We start from the raw sequence: 20098 nt of genomic DNA, 5'->3' as shown, positions 1-20098 counted from the left end.
TGAAACAATATAGCTCTAATCTAGCCAGGCACTAATTAATTTAACTGGAAAAATGATCTAATAAAGTAGAATCATACGATAAGATATTCACTGTCAAATACTCTATGTTTATGCATTTCAGAGATTGGATTGTTATTGACATTGGCTTGCATCAAATTTGTTCTGTTAAAATCACTCAATTCCTTAATGTCAGAGTTGGACTGAGGGTGACATCTCCATATAGTTGGGTCTATTAATATTGAGGTGTGTCATTTTCAGGGTATTGCTGGAGCTGATGGTCTTCCTGGGGACAAAGGAGAACTGGTATGTTTGATTAAATTCATCTTTAAAATCCACTAGCAATGGAAGCCATCCAAGTCCAAAGGGAACTCTAAAAGGGAAATTTAGAATTTGTAGATAAGAATTCAAAAGAAAGAGCTCTGAGTGTAAGAACATGGAAATTAACAACGCTGAATCACAATAGGCAACACCATTTATTTTTAGTGGACAGCTGTACACAGTGTCCTAGGAATGGAAAGTAGAGGATCCAGGCTGTTTCAAGTTATTCCCAAATAACTATATTTTTAATCCTTCAAAAGGCCTGAGATGCATCAGCAGCAGGACACTCCATCCATTAAAGCATAAAACAACCTTGTCATGTCTTACTACGTGGCTTCTTAAATTGTGGCCAAAAAAACCAAACCTCCCATCAACTTGTGGTCAGTCTTGCCCTCTTGGCAAGGCGAGTCCTGAAACACAGGGTGGTGAATCTCTATCTGAAGCCATTACAGTCTGGCAGGATCATATGTTGTCCCTGAGAACCATACTGATAAAGTATATAAAAGAAGGATGTTTATAACACTGAGATACTATTTCCCAGATAGAATAAACTTTTCCAAAGCGAGATGACCGAGATCATCTATGCATTCTTTTTCACTACAGAACTATTTGATGTAGAGTTTTAGCTGGAGGAAATGATTCTCCTCATAAATTTTGGCTACATCTTATAAAATAAAAGAAGTATTTCTTGCACGTGTTTTGATGGATTGTTCTGAACGTAAAAAAAGGTATACAACCTCCACTGGCTCCCTCAGAGCCGAGAGGAATTCTGCTGCTGAATTTCTGTCCCCGAGGACAGTGACTTACCTAGATTGGGTCTCCTACTGTTAATGACTATGGGCCTAATATGGATTTTGGAAAATCTATCCAGCTTTAAGGTAATCGGTCTTTCAAAGATGGCCATTCAATTTCCTCTGTGTCTTTGGATGAAATGGACAGACACGCCTCTCATCAGGCACTTGCTGGAGCCTCACCACAGCAGCTCACGGAATTTTCAAGATCTTAGGCCTAAACTCTATCATTGAAATCACTTTTTCAAGGCTAAGGAATTACAAACATAAGAATTCTTTCTGGAATGTGAAGATCTGAGCTTGACTACCCCTTGGCTGCTGGGGATGGAGAAAAGGGAGACGAGGGAGACCATCCCTGATTGTACATTAGGAAACCTTCCACTTGGCTGAATTGTATCCAGGATGAAAGCGATAGTTCCACGGGAAGATCCAGCCTATCTCACACAAGCTTCTCATTTCACTTCCTCCTGTTAAAGGGAATAAGTACTGTTAGTTTGCTTTCTAAATCCATCTCTCTGGTCAAGTGGCCAACGAGACAGACACATTGTTTATGGTGCTCCACTGGAGAAGGGAGTAGACTCCCAAAGCATACAGCACAAGGAATCTGGTGTAATTTTTTTTTTACTTTTTTAAAACTTTTATCTTTTGGCTTAGCATCCATTCTGAGACCAAAGAGCAAGAAGGGCTAGGCACTTGGGGTTAGGTGTCACAAAACTAGGAAACAGCTGAGGCTAGATTTGAATCCAGATTCCAGGCATGGCATGCTGTCCTCTGTGCTGCTATGTAGCTGCTCCATCAGTATGAGCATTTAAGAACATGCTCATATTGTGAAATGACTGGAATAGAAAGGCAAAGTATCCATTAAATATACTTTTAAAAAGACAACATGCCCGTAACTGGTTCACGTGCTTCTACTAAAATGGTATATTTGTGGCTTTTAGCCCATCCCCCCACCCAAAAGGCAGCAATCTTTTAAGCATTAATCCTCCCCTCCCTCCCCTTTTTTTCTTTTTCCAGGGTCCTAATGGTCCTGTTGGACAGAAAGGAGAGGTAAGAGATTATTGAAGATTTTTACCTTGGAAAGTTTCAGAATGCTTATTTGTGTTTATCATATTGCTGGAAAATGGATCTGATTATATGAGGACCATTTCCAAGGACTCCAACATTTCCTGAGCTTTACAATGATTCCTTTTTTTTCTTTCTAAGGGTGGTTCTATGGGGCAAGGAGAGATTGCACTTAACCAGTTACCTGCCTTTTGTTTCTCTGGACTGGAATTTATGGTTCATTTGTTTCCCTGGAATTTATGGTTCATTTGTTTCCAATTATATAAGCGACAGCTTGAATAGAAACCAATCCAGAGTAGTAAACAAAGCAAAAATGGGAAATTATTTAGGAAGATAGGAGTGACTGGGGTTAGACCACTCTTAACTTTGTCATATTTTCACATGTATAATTGGTATTATATTTTTTAAACCCTTACCTTCTGCCTTAGAATAAATATAATGTAGTCATGATTTCTTCCTCTATGTGTTTCATTGCTTTTTTTTTCAACCTATACCTTCTATCTTTGAATCAATATTGTATGTTGGTTCCAAGGCAGAAGTACAAGTAAGGGCTAGGCAATGGGGGTTAAGTGACTTGCCTAGGGTCACACAGTTGGGAAGTGTCTGAGATCAAATTTGAACCCAGGATCTTCTGTCTCTAGGCCTGGCTCTGAATCCATTGAGCCACCTAGCTGCCCCTGGTGTTGTATTTCTTGCCTTCTCAATGGAAGGGGTAGAGGAGAAGAGCATTTGAAACTGAAAATAAAATTTTTTAATTCAAAAACAAAAAAAAATGTGTCAATTTGAGGCTGAGAATACATAAAGCACAACTGATGCGCTCAGCAAATAGTTGTTTGTGGTAATTAGTAAGCAATACTTTATGAGTACTAGCTGTAAGGCACCTATGAGTGAGTGACTGATATGAAAGACATTTTCTAGGAAGCTTTTGTCTGACAGAAAAGTATTTGAGAAAAGCCTTCAAAGGACTATTTTCCAAATGGGCCTACAAAAACTAAGAAACGGTTTGTATAGTCTAATTCTGAATTTCCCCCTCTTTTAGGTTTTGGCTGTTTTTGTTCATTTTATTTTATTTTTTTTAGTCAGGTAGTAGAGGCGAGCTGGGCCCTAAAGGTATTCAGGGTCCTAATGGAACTGCTGGTGTCCAAGGGCTTCCAGGCCATCCTGGTCCAGCGGGCTTCCAGGGGCTGCAAGGTATCCCTGGAATTACTGGAAAACCTGGGGTTCCTGTAAGTATTCTTTTTGGCCTTTCTGAAAATAGATACATATTGGAATCTGAATGGTGGTTGAATTTATGGATCAGAAATGGGGTTAAGGGCTGGACCAGTGATGAATAGGATTAAACACACACACAGGGAAGAGTCTCTTTGCAAGGATGAAAATTTATTGATCCAGTTGAATTGTACATTGGGTATCAAAAAGATGATCTGTGGTCTGATTTGCTTTAAAAAAAAAATTGGTGATTTCAGGGTAAAGAAGCCAGTGAACAACACATAAGGGAACTGTGTGGAGGAATGATTAGTGGTGAGTATGGGCTTGGACAGTTCTATAAAATGCAGATCTCAAGCTGCACTTTTCACCTGTTTAATTAGAGGCAGAACAGTTAGGTATCAAGAAAACCCCATTCCCATCCTCCTGTATGGAAGCTGATAATGGAGAAGAATAGAGAGAAGGGACTGTCCTTAGCACCTGTGGGTGGAGTGGGGAAGGGCCATTGTTCTACTTCTTACCTCAGGATATTGGATTTATCAACTGAGATAAGAGGCGTGTCAGTGCTTAGAAAATTGTAAACTGTTAAAGATAAAGTGACCACTGTCACCACCGCCATCATGGGCCAGAGATAGAGATTCAGGCTTTGGGAGGATAACTAGTTAAAATGTTTCAATGGGAGACCTCAGAAAATACTCCGAATCCTGATGTAAAAGAAACAATAGAAAATTAAGTTTCACTTTTGGGTCTCTGCGCCAGACCCCAAAAGTTGTCTTAGTAGAATCGGAGTGACTGTTTAGGACAAGAATATATCCTAGGTGGCACGAACATAATTTATCTGGGGATGAATTCCATGACCGGTGAAAGTGGTTTTTAGCCCTCCCCCTAGTTCTGTTGAATGGTGCTCCTGTGTAATGGTTTGTAAAGGGAGACCAGTGTTGGCTCTGTGATTCAACACAAGAACAATAAAACATTTCCATCTTTAAAGGAGAAATGTCTTAATTTAACACTGAGTCTGGCTCTTAAAAGACTGTGCAAAGTTTTGATGCTTTTTCTAAAAATATCTGTGATAATATAGAAATGAATTCTCTTCCATCTGGCGTACTTAACAAAAGTTGACACTTTTTTCCATCTCCCCATTCCCTTCAAAAAAAGAACAAATCGCACAGTTAGCTGCTAACTTAAGGAAGCCTCTGACTCCTGGATCAATTGGTCGACCTGGTCCAGCTGGTCCCCCAGGCCCTCCAGGTCCAGCAGGATCTATTGGCCATCCTGGTGCTCGAGGGCCACCTGGGTATCGAGGTCCAACGGGAGAGCTAGGAGATCCAGGGCCCAGAGGTGAGTACAGCTCTATTGATATTGTGAATTCCATTGAGGGTTCTTTCAATTTTAATTGCTCCCCTCAAATCAGAATTGCACCAAACTGCCACAGATTGCTTTATATTTTTATTTATCTGTTTATATTTTATATTTTTATTTTACTCACTTCCTTGACCTTAAATATTCTTAGGTAAAGGTGCTAAAGAACAAAAGAGGACCAAAAGGGAGAGTAGGGGTCTGAATTTGGGGAACCAAGAGATAGTTAGAAGTGATGAAACACAAATCTGGCCTCAGACACTTCCTAGCTGTGTGACCCTGGGCAAGTCACTTAACCCCCATTGCCTAGCCCTTGCCACTCTTCTGCCTTGGAACCAATATACGGTATTCTTCCATTCTAAGATGGAAGGTAAGATAAAAAAGTGATGAAACATATGGATTTGGAATAATTCTAGGCAAATTGAATAATCATGTTCTTGATTTCTGTCCTTTACTCAGCAGGCTCCTGGCCTGAAGTGTCTTCTTCACTACTCTCTGCTGACCTACATTATCCACTTTCTTTCAAGTTTTAGCTATAGAATGAATTTAACATGCACATAAAATGAGAGATAAATGGCATCTAGTTTATAATTCTTTAAGGGAAAGAGATCATCTTGTCTCCTCTTTTCTCTGTCTATTTTACCTCATCTTAAGCCCAGCAGAAAGATTAAATAACTTCAAGACCACATCAGGATGAGTTTGTGGGGAAATCTTCTGGGGAAAAAATGTAAAAGTTGCAAGGCCAAAGGTCCACAAAATAGGGAAGAGCAATGAAGATACTCTTTGAGGAATCCCAACATGAAGTTCTATTTTGGAGACCAGAAGCAGTATGGCACAGTGGATAAAGACGGCCAGTTGTTTTTTTAAACCCTCACCTTCCATCTTAGAATCAATCCTGTGTATTGGTTCCAAGGCAGAATGGTAAGGGCTAGGCAATGGGGACTAAGTGACTTGCCCAGGGTCCCACAGCTAAGAAGAATTTGAACTCAGGACCTCCTGTTTCTGGGCTTGGCTCCCAAATCACTAAGCCACCCAGCTGCCCTCCTGACAGTAAGCTTCAAAGCCAGAAAATGCTGAGTTTTGGTCCTGCCTCTCTGTGACTCTGGGCAAATCTCTTAACTTCTCCCTGCTCTCACTTAGCAGTGAAGAAATGCAGAGAAGGTGCCAATCTGCATTTATGGAGGGAATCCCCAAACCAAGCCCTATCCTTACTTTGAAGGTCAATCATTGATTACTTATGTCTTGATTTCAATTCTACCAACATGTGAATATTGAATAAACTTAGGTTCTTGTCAGATGAAGTAAGACTAAGAAATACACATGCAAACTGTATTTAGAGACGACACTGAATTTCCTGACAAACACCAAGGTTTGTGATGAATGGCTAAGGAAAGTGTAATTCAACAGACAAAATATGAAAACAGAATGTAAGTAATAATAGTAACGAAGTTGGGTGCCATGCACTGTGCTAAGTGCTTCACAAATGTTATCTCATTTGAGCTTCACACTGACTCTGGGAGGTAGGTGCTGTGATTATCCTCGCTTTAGAGTTGAGGAAACTGAGACAGACAAAAGTTAAGTGACTTGCTCAGGTTCATAGTGTCTTGAGGTAGGATTTGAACTCAGGTCTTCCATAGCTACAGGCCCCATGCTCAATTCACTGTGCTACCTCACTACCTAACATGATTTCTTATTCTTCCTCGTGGATTGTATTTTGTGGTGGTGGTGGTTGTTGTTTTTTTGTTTTTTTAAGCTATGTCTAGTGTAGGAAAGAAAATTAATTGAATACTGTAGCTGATGTATAGTTCAAAGAATAGGATTTGAGACTCCTTTTTCTTAGCAGAACTCTGAATGTAGCAAATCTTAACATAGGAAAAATAGAACAAACAACAAAAAAAATTTACATGTAATTTACATTTTACATGTAAACTATTGTGCATTTCAAAATTCTCCATTGTAAAATGGTCTTCAAATCTGAACTCAGACATTTCCCAGCTGTGTGACCCTAGACAAGTCACTTAACTTCCATTGCCTAGCCCTTACTGCTCTTCTGCCTTGGAACCAATACATAGTATTGCTTCTAAGATAGAAGGTGAGGGTTAAAAAAATGGTCTCCAATATCTACTCACTTTATTACCGCAAGGGCAGTTGTATACCCATACTTACCACATAGTTAACTGTTTCATTTAAAAACATGACTACCAGCAGCACAACTCTTTTTTTATCACTAAAATAAATTTACATAATTTTTTTCAAAGGCACAAATTTTGGAATTAGAAAATACAGAATTTCCAAAAAATTTCCCTCACAGTTATTGAATTTATCGCATTAAACATTTTAAAAATAATTTAAGAATTTAGTCTACTTAACAATTATTTTAGAATTTTCTTTATGTACAGTGATTTAGGAATGTCAACACTAGGGGGCAAACAATATTAAGAGATTCATTTTGTCAACCATATGAGGTCTAAAAATTGTTTTTATTAAATATTTTGACAACAGGTTTCTGAATCATAGACATTATTATAACTACTAAGACTAGAATAAATTTTCTTTAAACCTTTACTTTGTCTTAGAATAGATATTAAGTATCAGTTCCTAGGCAGAAGAGAGCTCTCTAGGGAAGTCTAGGTAATCAGGATTAAGTGACTTGCCCAGGATCACACAGCCACATTTGAACATAGGACCTCCAGACTCCAGGCCCAAACCTCTATCACTGAGCCACCTTGTTGCTGCTCCTTGGTACAAATGCTCTTAACCTGGGGCCTGTGAACTTGTTTTTAAAAACTAAAACAAACAAACAATTTTTAGACGCTTGTTTTCTGACATTTTGTGATTCTGATTCCCTGCCCCCTCCCCACCAAGGCAGTAAATGGTCTGATAGAGACTTGTGAACTTGTTTTAAAAAATATTTTGATAACGATTTCAATATAGTGAACTAGCAGTCAACAAGCACTTATTAAGTGCCCATGAGGTCCAAAAGCAAGAAGCCCATGCTTCCAAGGAGCCTGCAATTTAACAGGAGAGACGGACACAAACTACACACTTCCACCCCTTTGTCACCGTTGTCGCTCAGTCAAGTCCAACCCCATTTGGAATTTTTTTGGCACAGAGACTGGAGTGGTTTGCCATTTCCTCCTCCATCTCATTTTATACATGCGGAAACTGAGGCAAATGAGGTGAATGCACTGCCCAGGGCCACACAGCTAGCATCTGGGGCTGTAATTGACCTCAGGAAGATAAGTGCTTCTGACACTCCCCACTGCTCCACCCAGATGCCCCTCTCACATTTATCATCCGTTGAGGATAACCAGCAGAGGGAAGGCACTGACGTTAAGGAGGATCAAGAAAGGCTTCTTGTAGCTCTAACCTGAGACTTGAAGGAAGCCAGAGAAGCTAGGAGGTGGAGATGAAGATGGAAGCAGTTCCAGACACAGTGAAAATGCATGGTGAGGAAATGGAATTTTGTACTTGAGGCCACTGTCATTCTATCAGAGTATGTGAGGGGTGTGAGATATAAGAAGCCTAGAAAGGTGGGGGGGGGGGCAGCTGGGTGGCTCAGTGGATTGAGAACCAGGCCTAGAGACAGGAGGTCCTGGGTTCAAATCTGGCCTCAGACCCTTCCCAGCTGTGTGACCCTGGGTAAGTCACTTAACCCTCATTTGCCTAGCCCTTAACACTCTTCTGCCTTGGAGAGACGGAAGGTAAGGGTTTAAAAAAAAAACAAAAAACCCTAGAAAGGTAGGAATGGGCCCAGTAAAAGAAAGCTTTATAAGCCAAATTAAGAGGTTTTTTTTTTTACTTGATCCTGGAAGCAATAGGAAGCTGCTGGTGTTAACTGAATGGGAGGGAGTGTGCGGAGGCAGTGATATGGTTGGATTTATGCTTCAGGAAGACAAATTTAATAGCTAAGTGGAATATGGCCTGGAATATGGCCTAGAAAAGGGAAAAACCTGAGTCAAAGATCCCACCAGCAGATTACTAGTGGTCCAGGTGAGAGATGATAAGGACCTGCACTATCAGTGTGCATGGAGAGAAGGGGGGTGGGGGGGTGTATAGAGAGGTGTTACAAAGTTAGAAATGGCAAGACCTGGCAATTGATTGTGGAAGATGAAAGAGGATGACATCTAGGTTTTGAGTCTGGTGAGTGGATGGTGGTGGCTTCCACAAAAATAGGGAATGATTGGAGATGTGAGGTTGGGGGTCAGGAGAGAGGCTAGGGCTGGAAAAATAAGTCTGAAAATCACCTTCATAGATATCGTTGAATCCATGGGAGTTGATGGGGTCCCCAAGTGAAATTGTACAGGGTGTCCCAAAAATCTTAGTACAGTTTTAAGTTCTGATAGCTTGACCATCAAGTGGGAAATGTAGGAGGCCAGGGGAAAGCAGTGTTACAAAAACCTAGCGAGAAGACAGTATTAAGAAGAGGATGACTAAGCAATCAAGAGGCAGAGAGGTCAACTACTGAGAAAAAACCAGCAGCTGTGGCAATTAAAAGATCACTCGACCATGGAAAAATACTCTAAGAAAAAAAATAGATCATTGGTAACTTTGGAAAAAGCAATTTCAGTAGGATGATGTAGATGGAAGCTAGACTGCAGAGTTGAGAAGAAAGTGAGAAGAATGGAAGTGAAGACATACATACATTGTGGGCAATCTTCTCAAGGAGTTTAACCACAAAAAGGAGAAAAGTAATTTAGAATAGCTAGCAGGGATGGATAAATCAAGTTTAGTATGATGATGGGGGAAATGTGAACATGTTTGTAGGCAATAGGTAAGCAGCCAATAGGCAAGATCGATGATTAATGAGAACAATCACAAGATAGTATGGAGTCACTTGTATATGTAGAGAAGTTTCCCTTGGTAAAGGAAAGGGCTACTTCATGTAAGATGTGAGGAAGAGAAAGTAACAGGCATCTTAGTGATGTGAAATGGATTCCCTTGTAATCTTATGCATTTTATTTTTTACATGAAATATTATTCAAAGAAGGGGTGGGGCAGAGACTGACAGCATCAAAGGAGGCAGAGAGGTCAAGTACTGAGAAAAAGCTAGATGTGGCAATGAAAAGATCATTGGTGACTGGAGAATGACAAGAATTGCCAAATCTGAGAATCATCTGCCTAGAGATCCACTGCTTAATGTTTTGTATTTTTAGAAGAAAATTTTACCTCTTTTCCTCCACCTCCACAGCAAAAAAGAAAAAACACCTTTGTGGCTTTTACTTACTTAAAATACTCTTTAGTATTTTAAGATCCTCATGAAAAATATCTCATTTTAAAACTGAAAGGAAGAACCCAAAGGTTTGTTTCATTCAAGGATTCTTGCTACTCAGTTTTCCAGTGAATAAGCCAAGGCAATAATTGGTATCACCATAAAGCAGATGCCACAGTGGAGATACTTCTATGTACTTGTCTACATCTAATCAAATATTTCAGGTGTCTGGCTAACTGGAAAAAACCAAAGAAGTTGAAGAAATTTTAAGGGAACCAAACTGCATCCCAATAGGGCTGGTCCTATAAGATATAGGCAAAACTCTTGTGTTTGTAACCAGAGAAGGTTGCAAAGAAGTCACTTTTCCATTTTTGATTTGGGAGAACTCTAAAAAGAACCTTTTGGATGTCCCATTGGCATCCCAAAGCCAGTATTTCCAAAATAGAACTCATCTTACCATCCAAACCTCCCGATTACTGTTAAAAGTAGCACCATCATTCCAGTCATCCAGGCTCAACCTTGGTGTCATTCTCAACTCCTTTTTCATATGCCTTAGCCAATCTGCTGCCAAGTCTAACGATTTCTCTATGGCATTTCTTTCAAATGTCCCCTTCTCTCCATCATGGTCATTATCCTAGTTAAGGCATTTACTACCTTTTGCCTAGGCTATTGCAATTGCTTCTAAATTGGAAGCCCTGCCTTATTTCTCTCTCCATTCCATTCTCCATGCAGCTGTTAAAATGAGTTTTCTAAAGTGTGGGTTTAACCAATATGGCCCATCCCACACATACTCAATAAACTCTAGTGATGCCAACCCCCTTTACTGCCTCTTCCCCCTTGCCTTTAGAATTATAGTGTCTCCTAAAATTCAGTCCAGTGTTAAGGTATTAAGGCTTATTAAAGCTATTAATACTTTAAAACTGGGGCTAGGAATTTCGAGACATGCTGTATAAACTTTGGTTTGCATATAAATCTCTTTACAATTTGACCTCTATCTTTCCAGTCTTTTGACATATTACTTCACACACTCTATGGCCAGTCACACTGGGCTATTTTCTGTTCATTTAGCACAAAGTTCCTTTTTCTACCTCTGTGCTTTTGTACTACCCATCTCATGCGGAATATTCTCTCTTCTATCCTCAGACTTTTGGAATCTCTGGCCCCCTTTAAGACTCAGCTCAAATGATTCTTCCTCCCAGATGTCTTTCTCAGTCCCTTCAGATGCTAGTGCCTTCTCCTCCAAGATACATTCCACCTACTCTGTATTGTTTGTATATGTGTATGTGTATATCTATGTTGCCACCTCTCTAAAATGTAAGCTCCTTGAGGACAAGAACTACTTTTTACTTTATTTCTTTGTATCCATGGTGAATGGAGTGCTGGACCTGGAGTTGGGAAGACCCGAGTTCAAATCTGAACTCAGCCACCTATTACCTATATGATCCTGGGCAAGGCACTTAAGCTCTATTTGTCTCAGTTTCCTCTTCTGTAAAATAAAGATAATAACATCTACCTCCCAGGGTGTTGTGAGGATCAAATGAGAGAACTGTAAAGCATTTAGCATAGTGCCTGACACATGATGAGTGCTCTACAAATGTTAGCTATTATGGCTGCTATTATAGCACAGTGCCAAGGGACCACAATAAATGCTTGAATTGAATCACAATACCAAGGTGATGAAGGGGCTATCTCAAAACCCTTTGATGAAGTCTTGGTGACTGTGTTCTCTGTGCTTCAGATTTTACCTTATTTATATATTCTGTCATCTTGCCTTCCCTGGAGATAAAATATGAGAGATTAATCCACCCAAAAATACTACCACAAGGACCAAAGAACTTTTTATTTAAAAATCTATCTTTTTACAACAGTGGGTAATTCATAGTATTTCTCATTTCATTGAAATCAATTAGGTGCCATTAACAAGTCCCTAGCACTGATTAGGAATAAATGTTGTAAAACCACACTAAACAGATATCTCATTTTGTAGGATCCACAATTATTCCTGTAAGTGAAGTTGTCTGTAACATTGTTTAAATATTTAAATACTTAAAAAGATCTGTGATTTCATCAGAAAGGGTTTTCCTTCACTGACACAGACCATAGCTCCTCCACATCATAGTAGACATCTTCATGAGTTGCTTTGGTCAGAAAAATATCATCACCTGGTGGCCAAGCTTCTTGTGATGAGCCTCTCTGAACTTAGTGAGGCTGGTCCCATATTCAATGCCTTTCCAGCTTGGGAGGACCAGCCAGAGCTTGTGCTTCACTGGCATAGTCTCAGAGAACCCAGGGTCACCTCCACACCACAATGAGGCATCAAAGGAGGACTTTTGAGTAATAGCAAATATAAAATGCTATCAAAATTGGATGCACTGTAAAAACAAAAACCCCAAGGTAGTATTAAACATTTGTGTTTTAACTGTAACTGGTATTATAATACTGTACTAGGAAATTTTCAAAGTTATTGGGATCTTGTTCAGTTATTTTAAATAATTTTTATGTCACAATGCTTCATTACAGGTAATCAAGGTGACAGAGGAGACAAAGGTGCTATTGGTGTAGGCATTGATGGGCCTGAGGGAGATCAAGGACCTCAAGGTATGACAATATTTAGCATCTTTATACAGGTTAAAGCTTTACTGTCAGCATTCTAGTTCCCTGACAGAATATTTAAATGAAACATTTGTTTGAATCTATTTAGTTTTTATGAGGATAATACTGTCTTCAACAAAGGTAGAATTCTTAAAAGCAAAAATAAAATAATTCCCATATTAAAATCTTAACTCTCTTGATTTCCCTCTTTACCATGAAACATTTAATAAAAATAAACAATTTTTATTAAAGACTAAAAACCATTTTAATATTTTGAAATAACCATCTCACTATATATAGTTCCTTTAAGAACCTCATCTAAGATCTTCCTCTGGTATCCAAGTATAAACTTCTTCATACCTGGCAACCTCTCACTAACCCTAGAATCTGTCAAACATAAGAGTTGTCATTTAAATTTTGAATGAATAAACATGTCTTACTCATGGAGTGGTTATAGCCAGTCCTGAATAAGACATGAGCAAGGCAAAGGGTAAACATAGAAACTTGACAGCAGGAACATAAATAAATATAACTACTTAACTGTGCTATGTTTTAAAATGAAAAGCTAAGTACTACTAAACTGATAATATAAGAACCATATCCAAACTCTATACCTAACTTTTTTCTCCTTGAAATCTTTCTTAAGGGCCTCAAGGTGTTCCTGGAACTAGTAAAGATGGTCGAGATGGTGCCCATGGTGAACCTGGGTTTCCAGGTGATCCTGGTATTCCTGGTGCAATTGGTGCTCAGGGAACTCCAGGGATTTGTGATACCTCAGCCTGTCAAGGGGCTGTTATAGGAGGTGGGGAAAAATCTGGCCCTAGAAGCTCGTAAAATGTAACTTAAAAGAAATGGACCAGTGACTGAATACTGAATATTTGAGGAAGCATTGAATTATGAAAAGACAAAGTGTTCCACAGATAGACAATATTCCCTTATTGATTTTAATGTGCTCAAAATTGTATATGGTAATTCAGCTCAATGAAGCACTATGATGAAAACATTTTTAATTCCTTACAGATGCCCTTCTTTAAACAAACGAAAAAAAAGAAAAAGAAAAGCTTAACCTATTTCCTTCAATACTTTTTAAAGGCAACAAATCTGTCCTCCTTCTCACAGAAGGGCTCTATTCTTTTTTAGTATCTTTTCTCCCTACACATAATTGTCTATTTGTGTACAAGAATTAAACTTGATTTTATACCTCAACTTGTCATAAGCAATACATCTAAAACACTTCTAAGGGGGGGGGGGTTTAAGTATGTAAATAAAATCTTCAGGGGAGAGTTTTTTTATATTTCCATAGGATGACAAAGGATATTCAGCAACATGTTCATACCAAACTTCACTTTTTCACAAATACTGTGCATATTGCCAAAGATTATGATGGAATCCCAGTAAAAGAAATAAATTCATTGCGTCCAATAATATTAAACTGGTGATGTATTATTAAAAATAAAATGAAATTTTTAAAAAGTTTGTGATGTACTATCTACATAAAGCCCTAGCCAGATTTACCTCTTTAACACTTGTTTTTGTCTGAAAGTAAGTTACTAAAAATTTGTGAATATCTGTGATTTTACAGTATTTATTTTAGGTGACTTTGTATGTACATTAAAGCCTGTTGGTGTCATCTGTTGTAATAAATAAAGCCACTCAAATCTGAAAGAATTTTAGTTCAAAACACTGTAGTTTATTATCACATAGAGCAATTACTCTCAATATGAAAATATTCTGTGCATATAAGTAATCCATTGTTTACAATATACCATTTGTGGGCAAAAGCAGCTTTAAGAGAAACTTTTGGAAAGCTTGTGGTAAAATGGTCTAAAACAGTACTGTATTTTGCAAACAATGCAAATAAACAGCACTGTATGACTGAAAATATAATTCCAAGGGGGATAGATAATTGGCAAATTAACTCAAATACAGTATCATTTCCAAACTACTTATAGTCAAGAACAATTTAACTTTGTTCCAATTGCTAAGTGGGCATATTTGAAATATAAATAAAATAAAAGCAATGTACCTTTTAATAAGGCCGAACACAAATCTATATAGATTGTTCTGATATTTTTATAACATATCATGTTAGAAAAACATGATGGATTTGATCGATAATTGAAGAATTACTTACTAATTATTGTCAAGATGCTTTCTTGTTGCTGCTGGTCCCCCAAAGGTCTAAGAGGACACTGATGAATAAATATTGAATGTTCTAGATATGTATTTTTACAAAATGTATTTTGCCAGTAAGTCACTACTACTGGAATCCCATTAACAAATGTTGTCAATATAAAATAGATCATCAGAGCAGAATTCCAGAATTGTAGAAAATAGATATGGATCATCCCTGGACAGCCATATATTTAGTAAAAATACTAAGTATTCAGTTCAAACTACTTGATCTCCATAGCTGGGCTATTCTGTAGATTTTCCTGCACTGGACATGTTACTAACGAGTCTGGTCTGGTCAGCTTTAGCCTTCTGCCCGTTTTACCACAAAATACACTTTCAAATTCCTAAAGCCAAGAAATGATAATTAATTTAATATATTGAATTTATGCAAGTAGCATTCAGATATATAAAACTACTAAGCCTCAAATTAATAACAATATAAACATTTAGACTATCAAAATGTTATTTTAACATTCATAAAAATTACAAATAAAATTCTCTTAATGAGGCTTATTAAATAGCTATTCAAATAAATGTTCACATAAATGAGAAGTAAATCATAATTCCCAAATTATGGTTAGTTTTTAGTTAAAATCTTAACATGAATAAAAAACTAAAGGCATCTATTCTGAAAAAGTAATGGATATTTTTCATAATGAGGAGATTTTCTACTTATTCATTACTGGTTTTTAGTAATATTATAACATGACTACTACTTTATTATGCAATTACTATAATCACTTAATACTAGAGAAAGCAAGGTTATAGCACTAAACTCTTGTGCAAAATTCTTAATTAAATAATTAGAAGGCACCTTTTATTTTTAAAATCCATCTTCTTTTAAAAAACTAGACACCAATTACCCACCCAATACTAAACACAATCATTACATCTTATACTCCCAAGCATGAATTCTTTTGATACTTTTCCTTGGGAGTTAAAGTGCTTTAGAAGATTGTAACAATTTAAGATGACATATTATTTCACATTTCATCTCCTAATATAAGTTACTGTTCCTCCATGTAAAATGGCATGTGTCTGAAGATTGAAATGTAGCTAATGAACAAAACTGAATGTTTCTGGGGAGAGGTTATGTGGATTTGCAAGGCAACATCCTGAAAGAATCCTGGACTGGAGTCAGAAGATTTGGGTTCAAGTCTCTATCATTTAAGAAGCTAATTGGCCAAATCTGGCCTCAGACACTTCCTAGTTGTGTGACCCCAGACAAGTTACTTAACTCATATTGTCTAGACCTTACCACTTTTCTGATTGGGAACCAATACAAAGTATTGGTTCTAAGACAGAAGGTATTGGTTTAAAAAAGGAAAAAAAAAGCTATTTGGTTCTTGGATGAGTTCTTAACCCTTAGTTTATAAATCTATAAAGTATGACAGCTGGATTAGCTAGATGGTATCCCAAATGTCCCACTTACTATTAAAATTTTTAAATGGTAAGACACTTTTACTTTCTTATTTGAACTCCTTAACAAAAACAAAAACACAAAAAACAATTGGAGACCAAAACACATAAAAGGTCCACTAAATCTGGTCTACAGATGTATATATTCTAGAAATATGGGATCTGTCTTTTAGAACAATGCTTGGAATTAAATGATGACATTAGATAAAGGAAAATGATACTTTCTCCTAAATATATAAAAGTACTTTATAATGAAATTGGTTGTATTTTTTTCATAAATGAAGAAGCAGTTGCTGGTCCATTCTCATGCATCCTAAATGTTTTTTTCTAGAGATGATAATGAATAGCAAATCTATCAATACTTGTTCTGTACTCATTCCAACTGACTGCAAGGCATGTTTTGTTTTTTTAATTTAAACCCTCACCTTCTGTCTTAGAATCCATAACTAGAATTAGTTCAAAGGCAAAGGACTGTTAAAGGCTAGGCAATTGGGGTAAAGTGACTTGCCAGGGACACATAGCTACGAAGCATCTGAGGCCACCTTTGAACCCAAGACTTCCTGTCTCCAGGTCTGGCTCCCTTTCCAACTGAGCCATCTAGCTGACCCAAGGTATGCATTTTTACAATATGGATAGCCCCAAGGAAAGCTTAACAGGTCTCAAAAATCCTAACCAACTGAATGATCCAAGTATAAGGTATGTTGCTAGAGATATTTACTGATCTCTATTTAACTTCACTTCTTTTTATTTTACTATTAAGTATAAGCTTATATGAACAAAAAATACAAATAATTATTTTTATAACTTTTTTCATTCTGTAAAAAAGATGTCATGTGACCAAAGCTAATATTCACATTTTGTAATTATAAGACTCCATGCTAGCAACAAAGGTTGAATTCCAAGGAGTCAAAGAGGAACATCAGATTTAGTATCTTACCAATACATAGAACTGACAAACATTAGCTATGGCTCATGCACAACCTCAGGTTAATAAATTATATTTGCCCTAAGGGATGCTAATGTTCAAATAAACCAAAATACCATAAAATACTCATTTGAAGTACAAACATACCTTTGTTTTTAGGATTATTTTTATTTGAGTTAATAATTTGAGTCAATTAAATAGCTCATATATTGGATTTCTTATTTCATTTAGACTGAACCTGATGTTTAATGTCTGATATGATATTAATGCATCATTCTTCACACATATGAACAGATATTATACATATCTATACTTTAATGATACAAATGGAAACCTCTCCATACTTCAATAGAGAATTTTATGTGTGGTCAAGGAAAATCATCACCTGGGGGTCCACCTTCTGGTGATGAACCTCTACAAATTTAGCTGGTATGGTCCTCAGACAATACATACAGAGTCTGTCACCATACATAATGGAAATGTACATATAATGGAAAATAGAGTATTTAGCTCTACTTTTGACAATCACTTATTTCATATGATGGAGTAGATAAACTAAGCCATCTTTATTTGATTAAAGAAACTAAATTATAAAATTAAGTGTTCCTTCCAGAATTATACATTATATATTCTATACATTATATATTCTATTATCATTCTTCAGATATCTATTTCTTCTGATGCTACTTATAATTTCAACCTCAATTGTTGGTAATAATTTGAGTAATTATGAGAATTGGATCAAACATGATCTTTGGCCATGTGACATTTACTGGTCAAATCGCTTTGAATTTCATATGGGGGGGAATAGTGATTAAGATTATGATAAAAGACACTTATATTTTTATTTATGTTCTCATTTCTAAAGAACCAATAATAACTGGCTAATTATCTGCTGCTGGTAAAATTTAAGGATAGAAAGGTAAACAAAGGAAAAGTATAGTATCCAGAAGAAAAGCAAATGGCAAAAAATCACTAATAAAAAGCAGAAAAATGTAAACAAAGCACACACCCACCATATTAACAAAAAATGATAATGGAAATAATCACTGCTGGAGAGGTACACTCATACACTATTGGTGGAGCTAAAATTGTGTCAAATAATTCTGGAAATTAATTTAGAATTTATGATAGTAAAATCAGTAAATTGTTCAAATCTTTGACCAAGTGATCTCCCTACTGAGCATACCCTAAGGAAGCTGATGAGAGAAAGATTCTATTTAATGCAAAACAAAATATTCCAATTGCAAAATTTGGTAGCAAGAAAAATTGGGAGCAAAATGGCTGCCTATTAATTGGGTACAGATGCAAATAGTACAGTATGTGAATGTAATGGTATAAGAATAATAAATAAGTATGAAGAACCCCAAGAAATATGGTAGGAATTTTATAAAGTGATGCAATGAAGAACCTAAAGAAAAATAGACACAATATCTATAATAATATAAATAACACTAAAGATGTTTAATATATGAGGAACTGTAATGAATAATCTGATACAAGGAAAATTCACAAGGAAATATTACTTCCTCCTCAGGGGAGAGATAAGGACTACTGATGCAGAATGTAGTATATGTTATGAAATACTATTGCTGTGTTAATTGATTTAGTTAAACTGTTTTCTTTAAATAAGAAAAAGCTGAGTGAAAGGAGAATAAAAGAAAATCTAGTAAAAACAAAGGCACCAATAAAATGTTTTTCCTAAACAAGCTAGAAGAGCTAGATGTATGTGTCCAATTTCAGATGTTTGCAAAGTAGTATATAGGTTACCAGATTATAATGCTGGTAATGATATAAATTCCACTTCTAAAATCAGCCAAAAATCCCATATCTCTTATAGGTATTAAGGACATCTGGTATATTTGCAAAGCTGAACATCAAAAAGTTTATTAAATCAATAAGAGGTAAATTTCAAAAGGATTAAAAATCACTTAATTCACTTAATTAAAACAAACATAAACAAATATACTACAACATAAAAGAAGCCACATTATAAATTAGCATAAACACTCCATATAGACATAAATCCAACATAACTGATACATAATATGGTTAAGTGTACCAACTATAAAGATGAAAACGAGGAAATAGATGAAACTGTGATTCATGGGATTTGTGTAGTAATAAGGACAACAGAAAAAGAAGGTGAAGAAGAGACAAACTGTTGGTATCACCCCAAGCAAGCACTGTCCAAGAGAGGGATGCCCTATCCGTTGATGGTTTCTCTGTAGCCTGGACAAGTATAGGCCCTGTAGTGGGAGAGGGGGATCTATCAGGCTTTACCATGATCCAGTTAGAAATATCTTAATCCTTTCAATTTCACACTTGCTTATACATGTCTAATTTTAGTTACCAAATCAGATTCCTATAGAAAATGGGGTGCATTGTCCAGTAATTGGTGGATTAAACAAGTATATTCTTCAATGTAAAGTAAAAAATTTGTATTCTATTTTATAAGCCATTGTTTTATAGGTGTGGTCTGCCAAGGTTCAATTACTCTTATTAGTATGACTGAAAATCATCTTGCCAGACCAGCAGAAACAAATAATTAAAATCTATAGCATAGATAACCATCCTAAGGCATAGCACATCAAAATAAAACCACCTCAGTAAAAAATAATTTTAGTATGAAACACTAAGGGGTCGACAAAACTGTCCAACACCACTCTAGCATTTAATTGCTTTTGAAGATCCAAATTTAGTAACTATGAAATACCATTTACATAAAAAATGCGACAATTAAAGTACATATAATATGTACATTTGTGATTCATACCTCATTGAAGCTTTTCTTGATTACTCTAGAAGAGATTACACTAATTTCTTCTCCCAGGGAGAATTTACTGTTGGTATCACTACTTGTCTGGCATTTAACAATTACTACTTTGTTACTTAATTTTTTTCTATTTATATATGTCTTTATCCATTTAGGGTACAAACTCTCTTAGGGCAATGACTATAACTTACTTTTCCTGTATCATCTCCTGACCAGTCAAATATTTTTTTGGTTTTTAATAACCAATTAACTCGAATAATATA

The 20098-nt window shown here is 36.5% G+C and overlaps 2 protein-coding genes across 11 annotated transcripts in view; one reads left to right on the top strand and one right to left on the bottom strand.

The window, feature by feature from the left end:
• Window positions 1–13600, top strand: part of COL9A3 (collagen type IX alpha 3 chain) — a 55534-nt gene extending 41934 nt beyond the window's left edge. Inside the window, exons 26-32 of the mRNA XM_007475579.3 lie at window positions 259–303; window positions 2127–2159; window positions 3254–3400; window positions 3641–3695; window positions 4536–4718; window positions 12469–12546; window positions 13187–13600. Of these exons, the coding sequence (XP_007475641.1) occupies window positions 259–303; window positions 2127–2159; window positions 3254–3400; window positions 3641–3695; window positions 4536–4718; window positions 12469–12546; window positions 13187–13374 (729 nt within the window). The 3' untranslated portion in view covers window positions 13375–13600. The remainder of the gene's footprint in view (window positions 1–258; window positions 304–2126; window positions 2160–3253; window positions 3401–3640; window positions 3696–4535; window positions 4719–12468; window positions 12547–13186) is intronic.
• Window positions 455–20098, bottom strand: part of TCFL5 (transcription factor like 5) — a 33748-nt gene continuing 14104 nt past the window's right edge. For 4 of the 10 annotated variants that reach the window (XM_007475585.2, XM_007475583.3, XM_056812861.1 and 1 more), the window contains 2 exons: window positions 19122–19308; window positions 14933–15059 (listed from right to left, as the gene is read on the bottom strand). In XM_007475585.2, the coding sequence (XP_007475647.1) occupies window positions 15052–15059; window positions 19122–19308 (195 nt within the window). In that variant the 3' untranslated portion in view covers window positions 14933–15051. Of the gene's footprint in view, window positions 1577–7356; window positions 12321–14208; window positions 15060–19121; window positions 19309–20098 lie in introns of those variants that run through there. The other 6 variants (XM_007475582.3, XM_007475586.3, XM_001376485.5 and 3 more) reach the window with 3 other exon arrangements.

This window comes from Monodelphis domestica, chromosome 1, assembly GCF_027887165.1.
Source record: "Monodelphis domestica isolate mMonDom1 chromosome 1, mMonDom1.pri, whole genome shotgun sequence".
NCBI lineage: Eukaryota > Metazoa > Chordata > Mammalia > Didelphimorphia > Didelphidae > Monodelphis > Monodelphis domestica.
The sequence above is the reverse complement of the archived record's forward strand: the minus strand, read 5'-3'. Positions and strand labels throughout refer to the sequence as shown.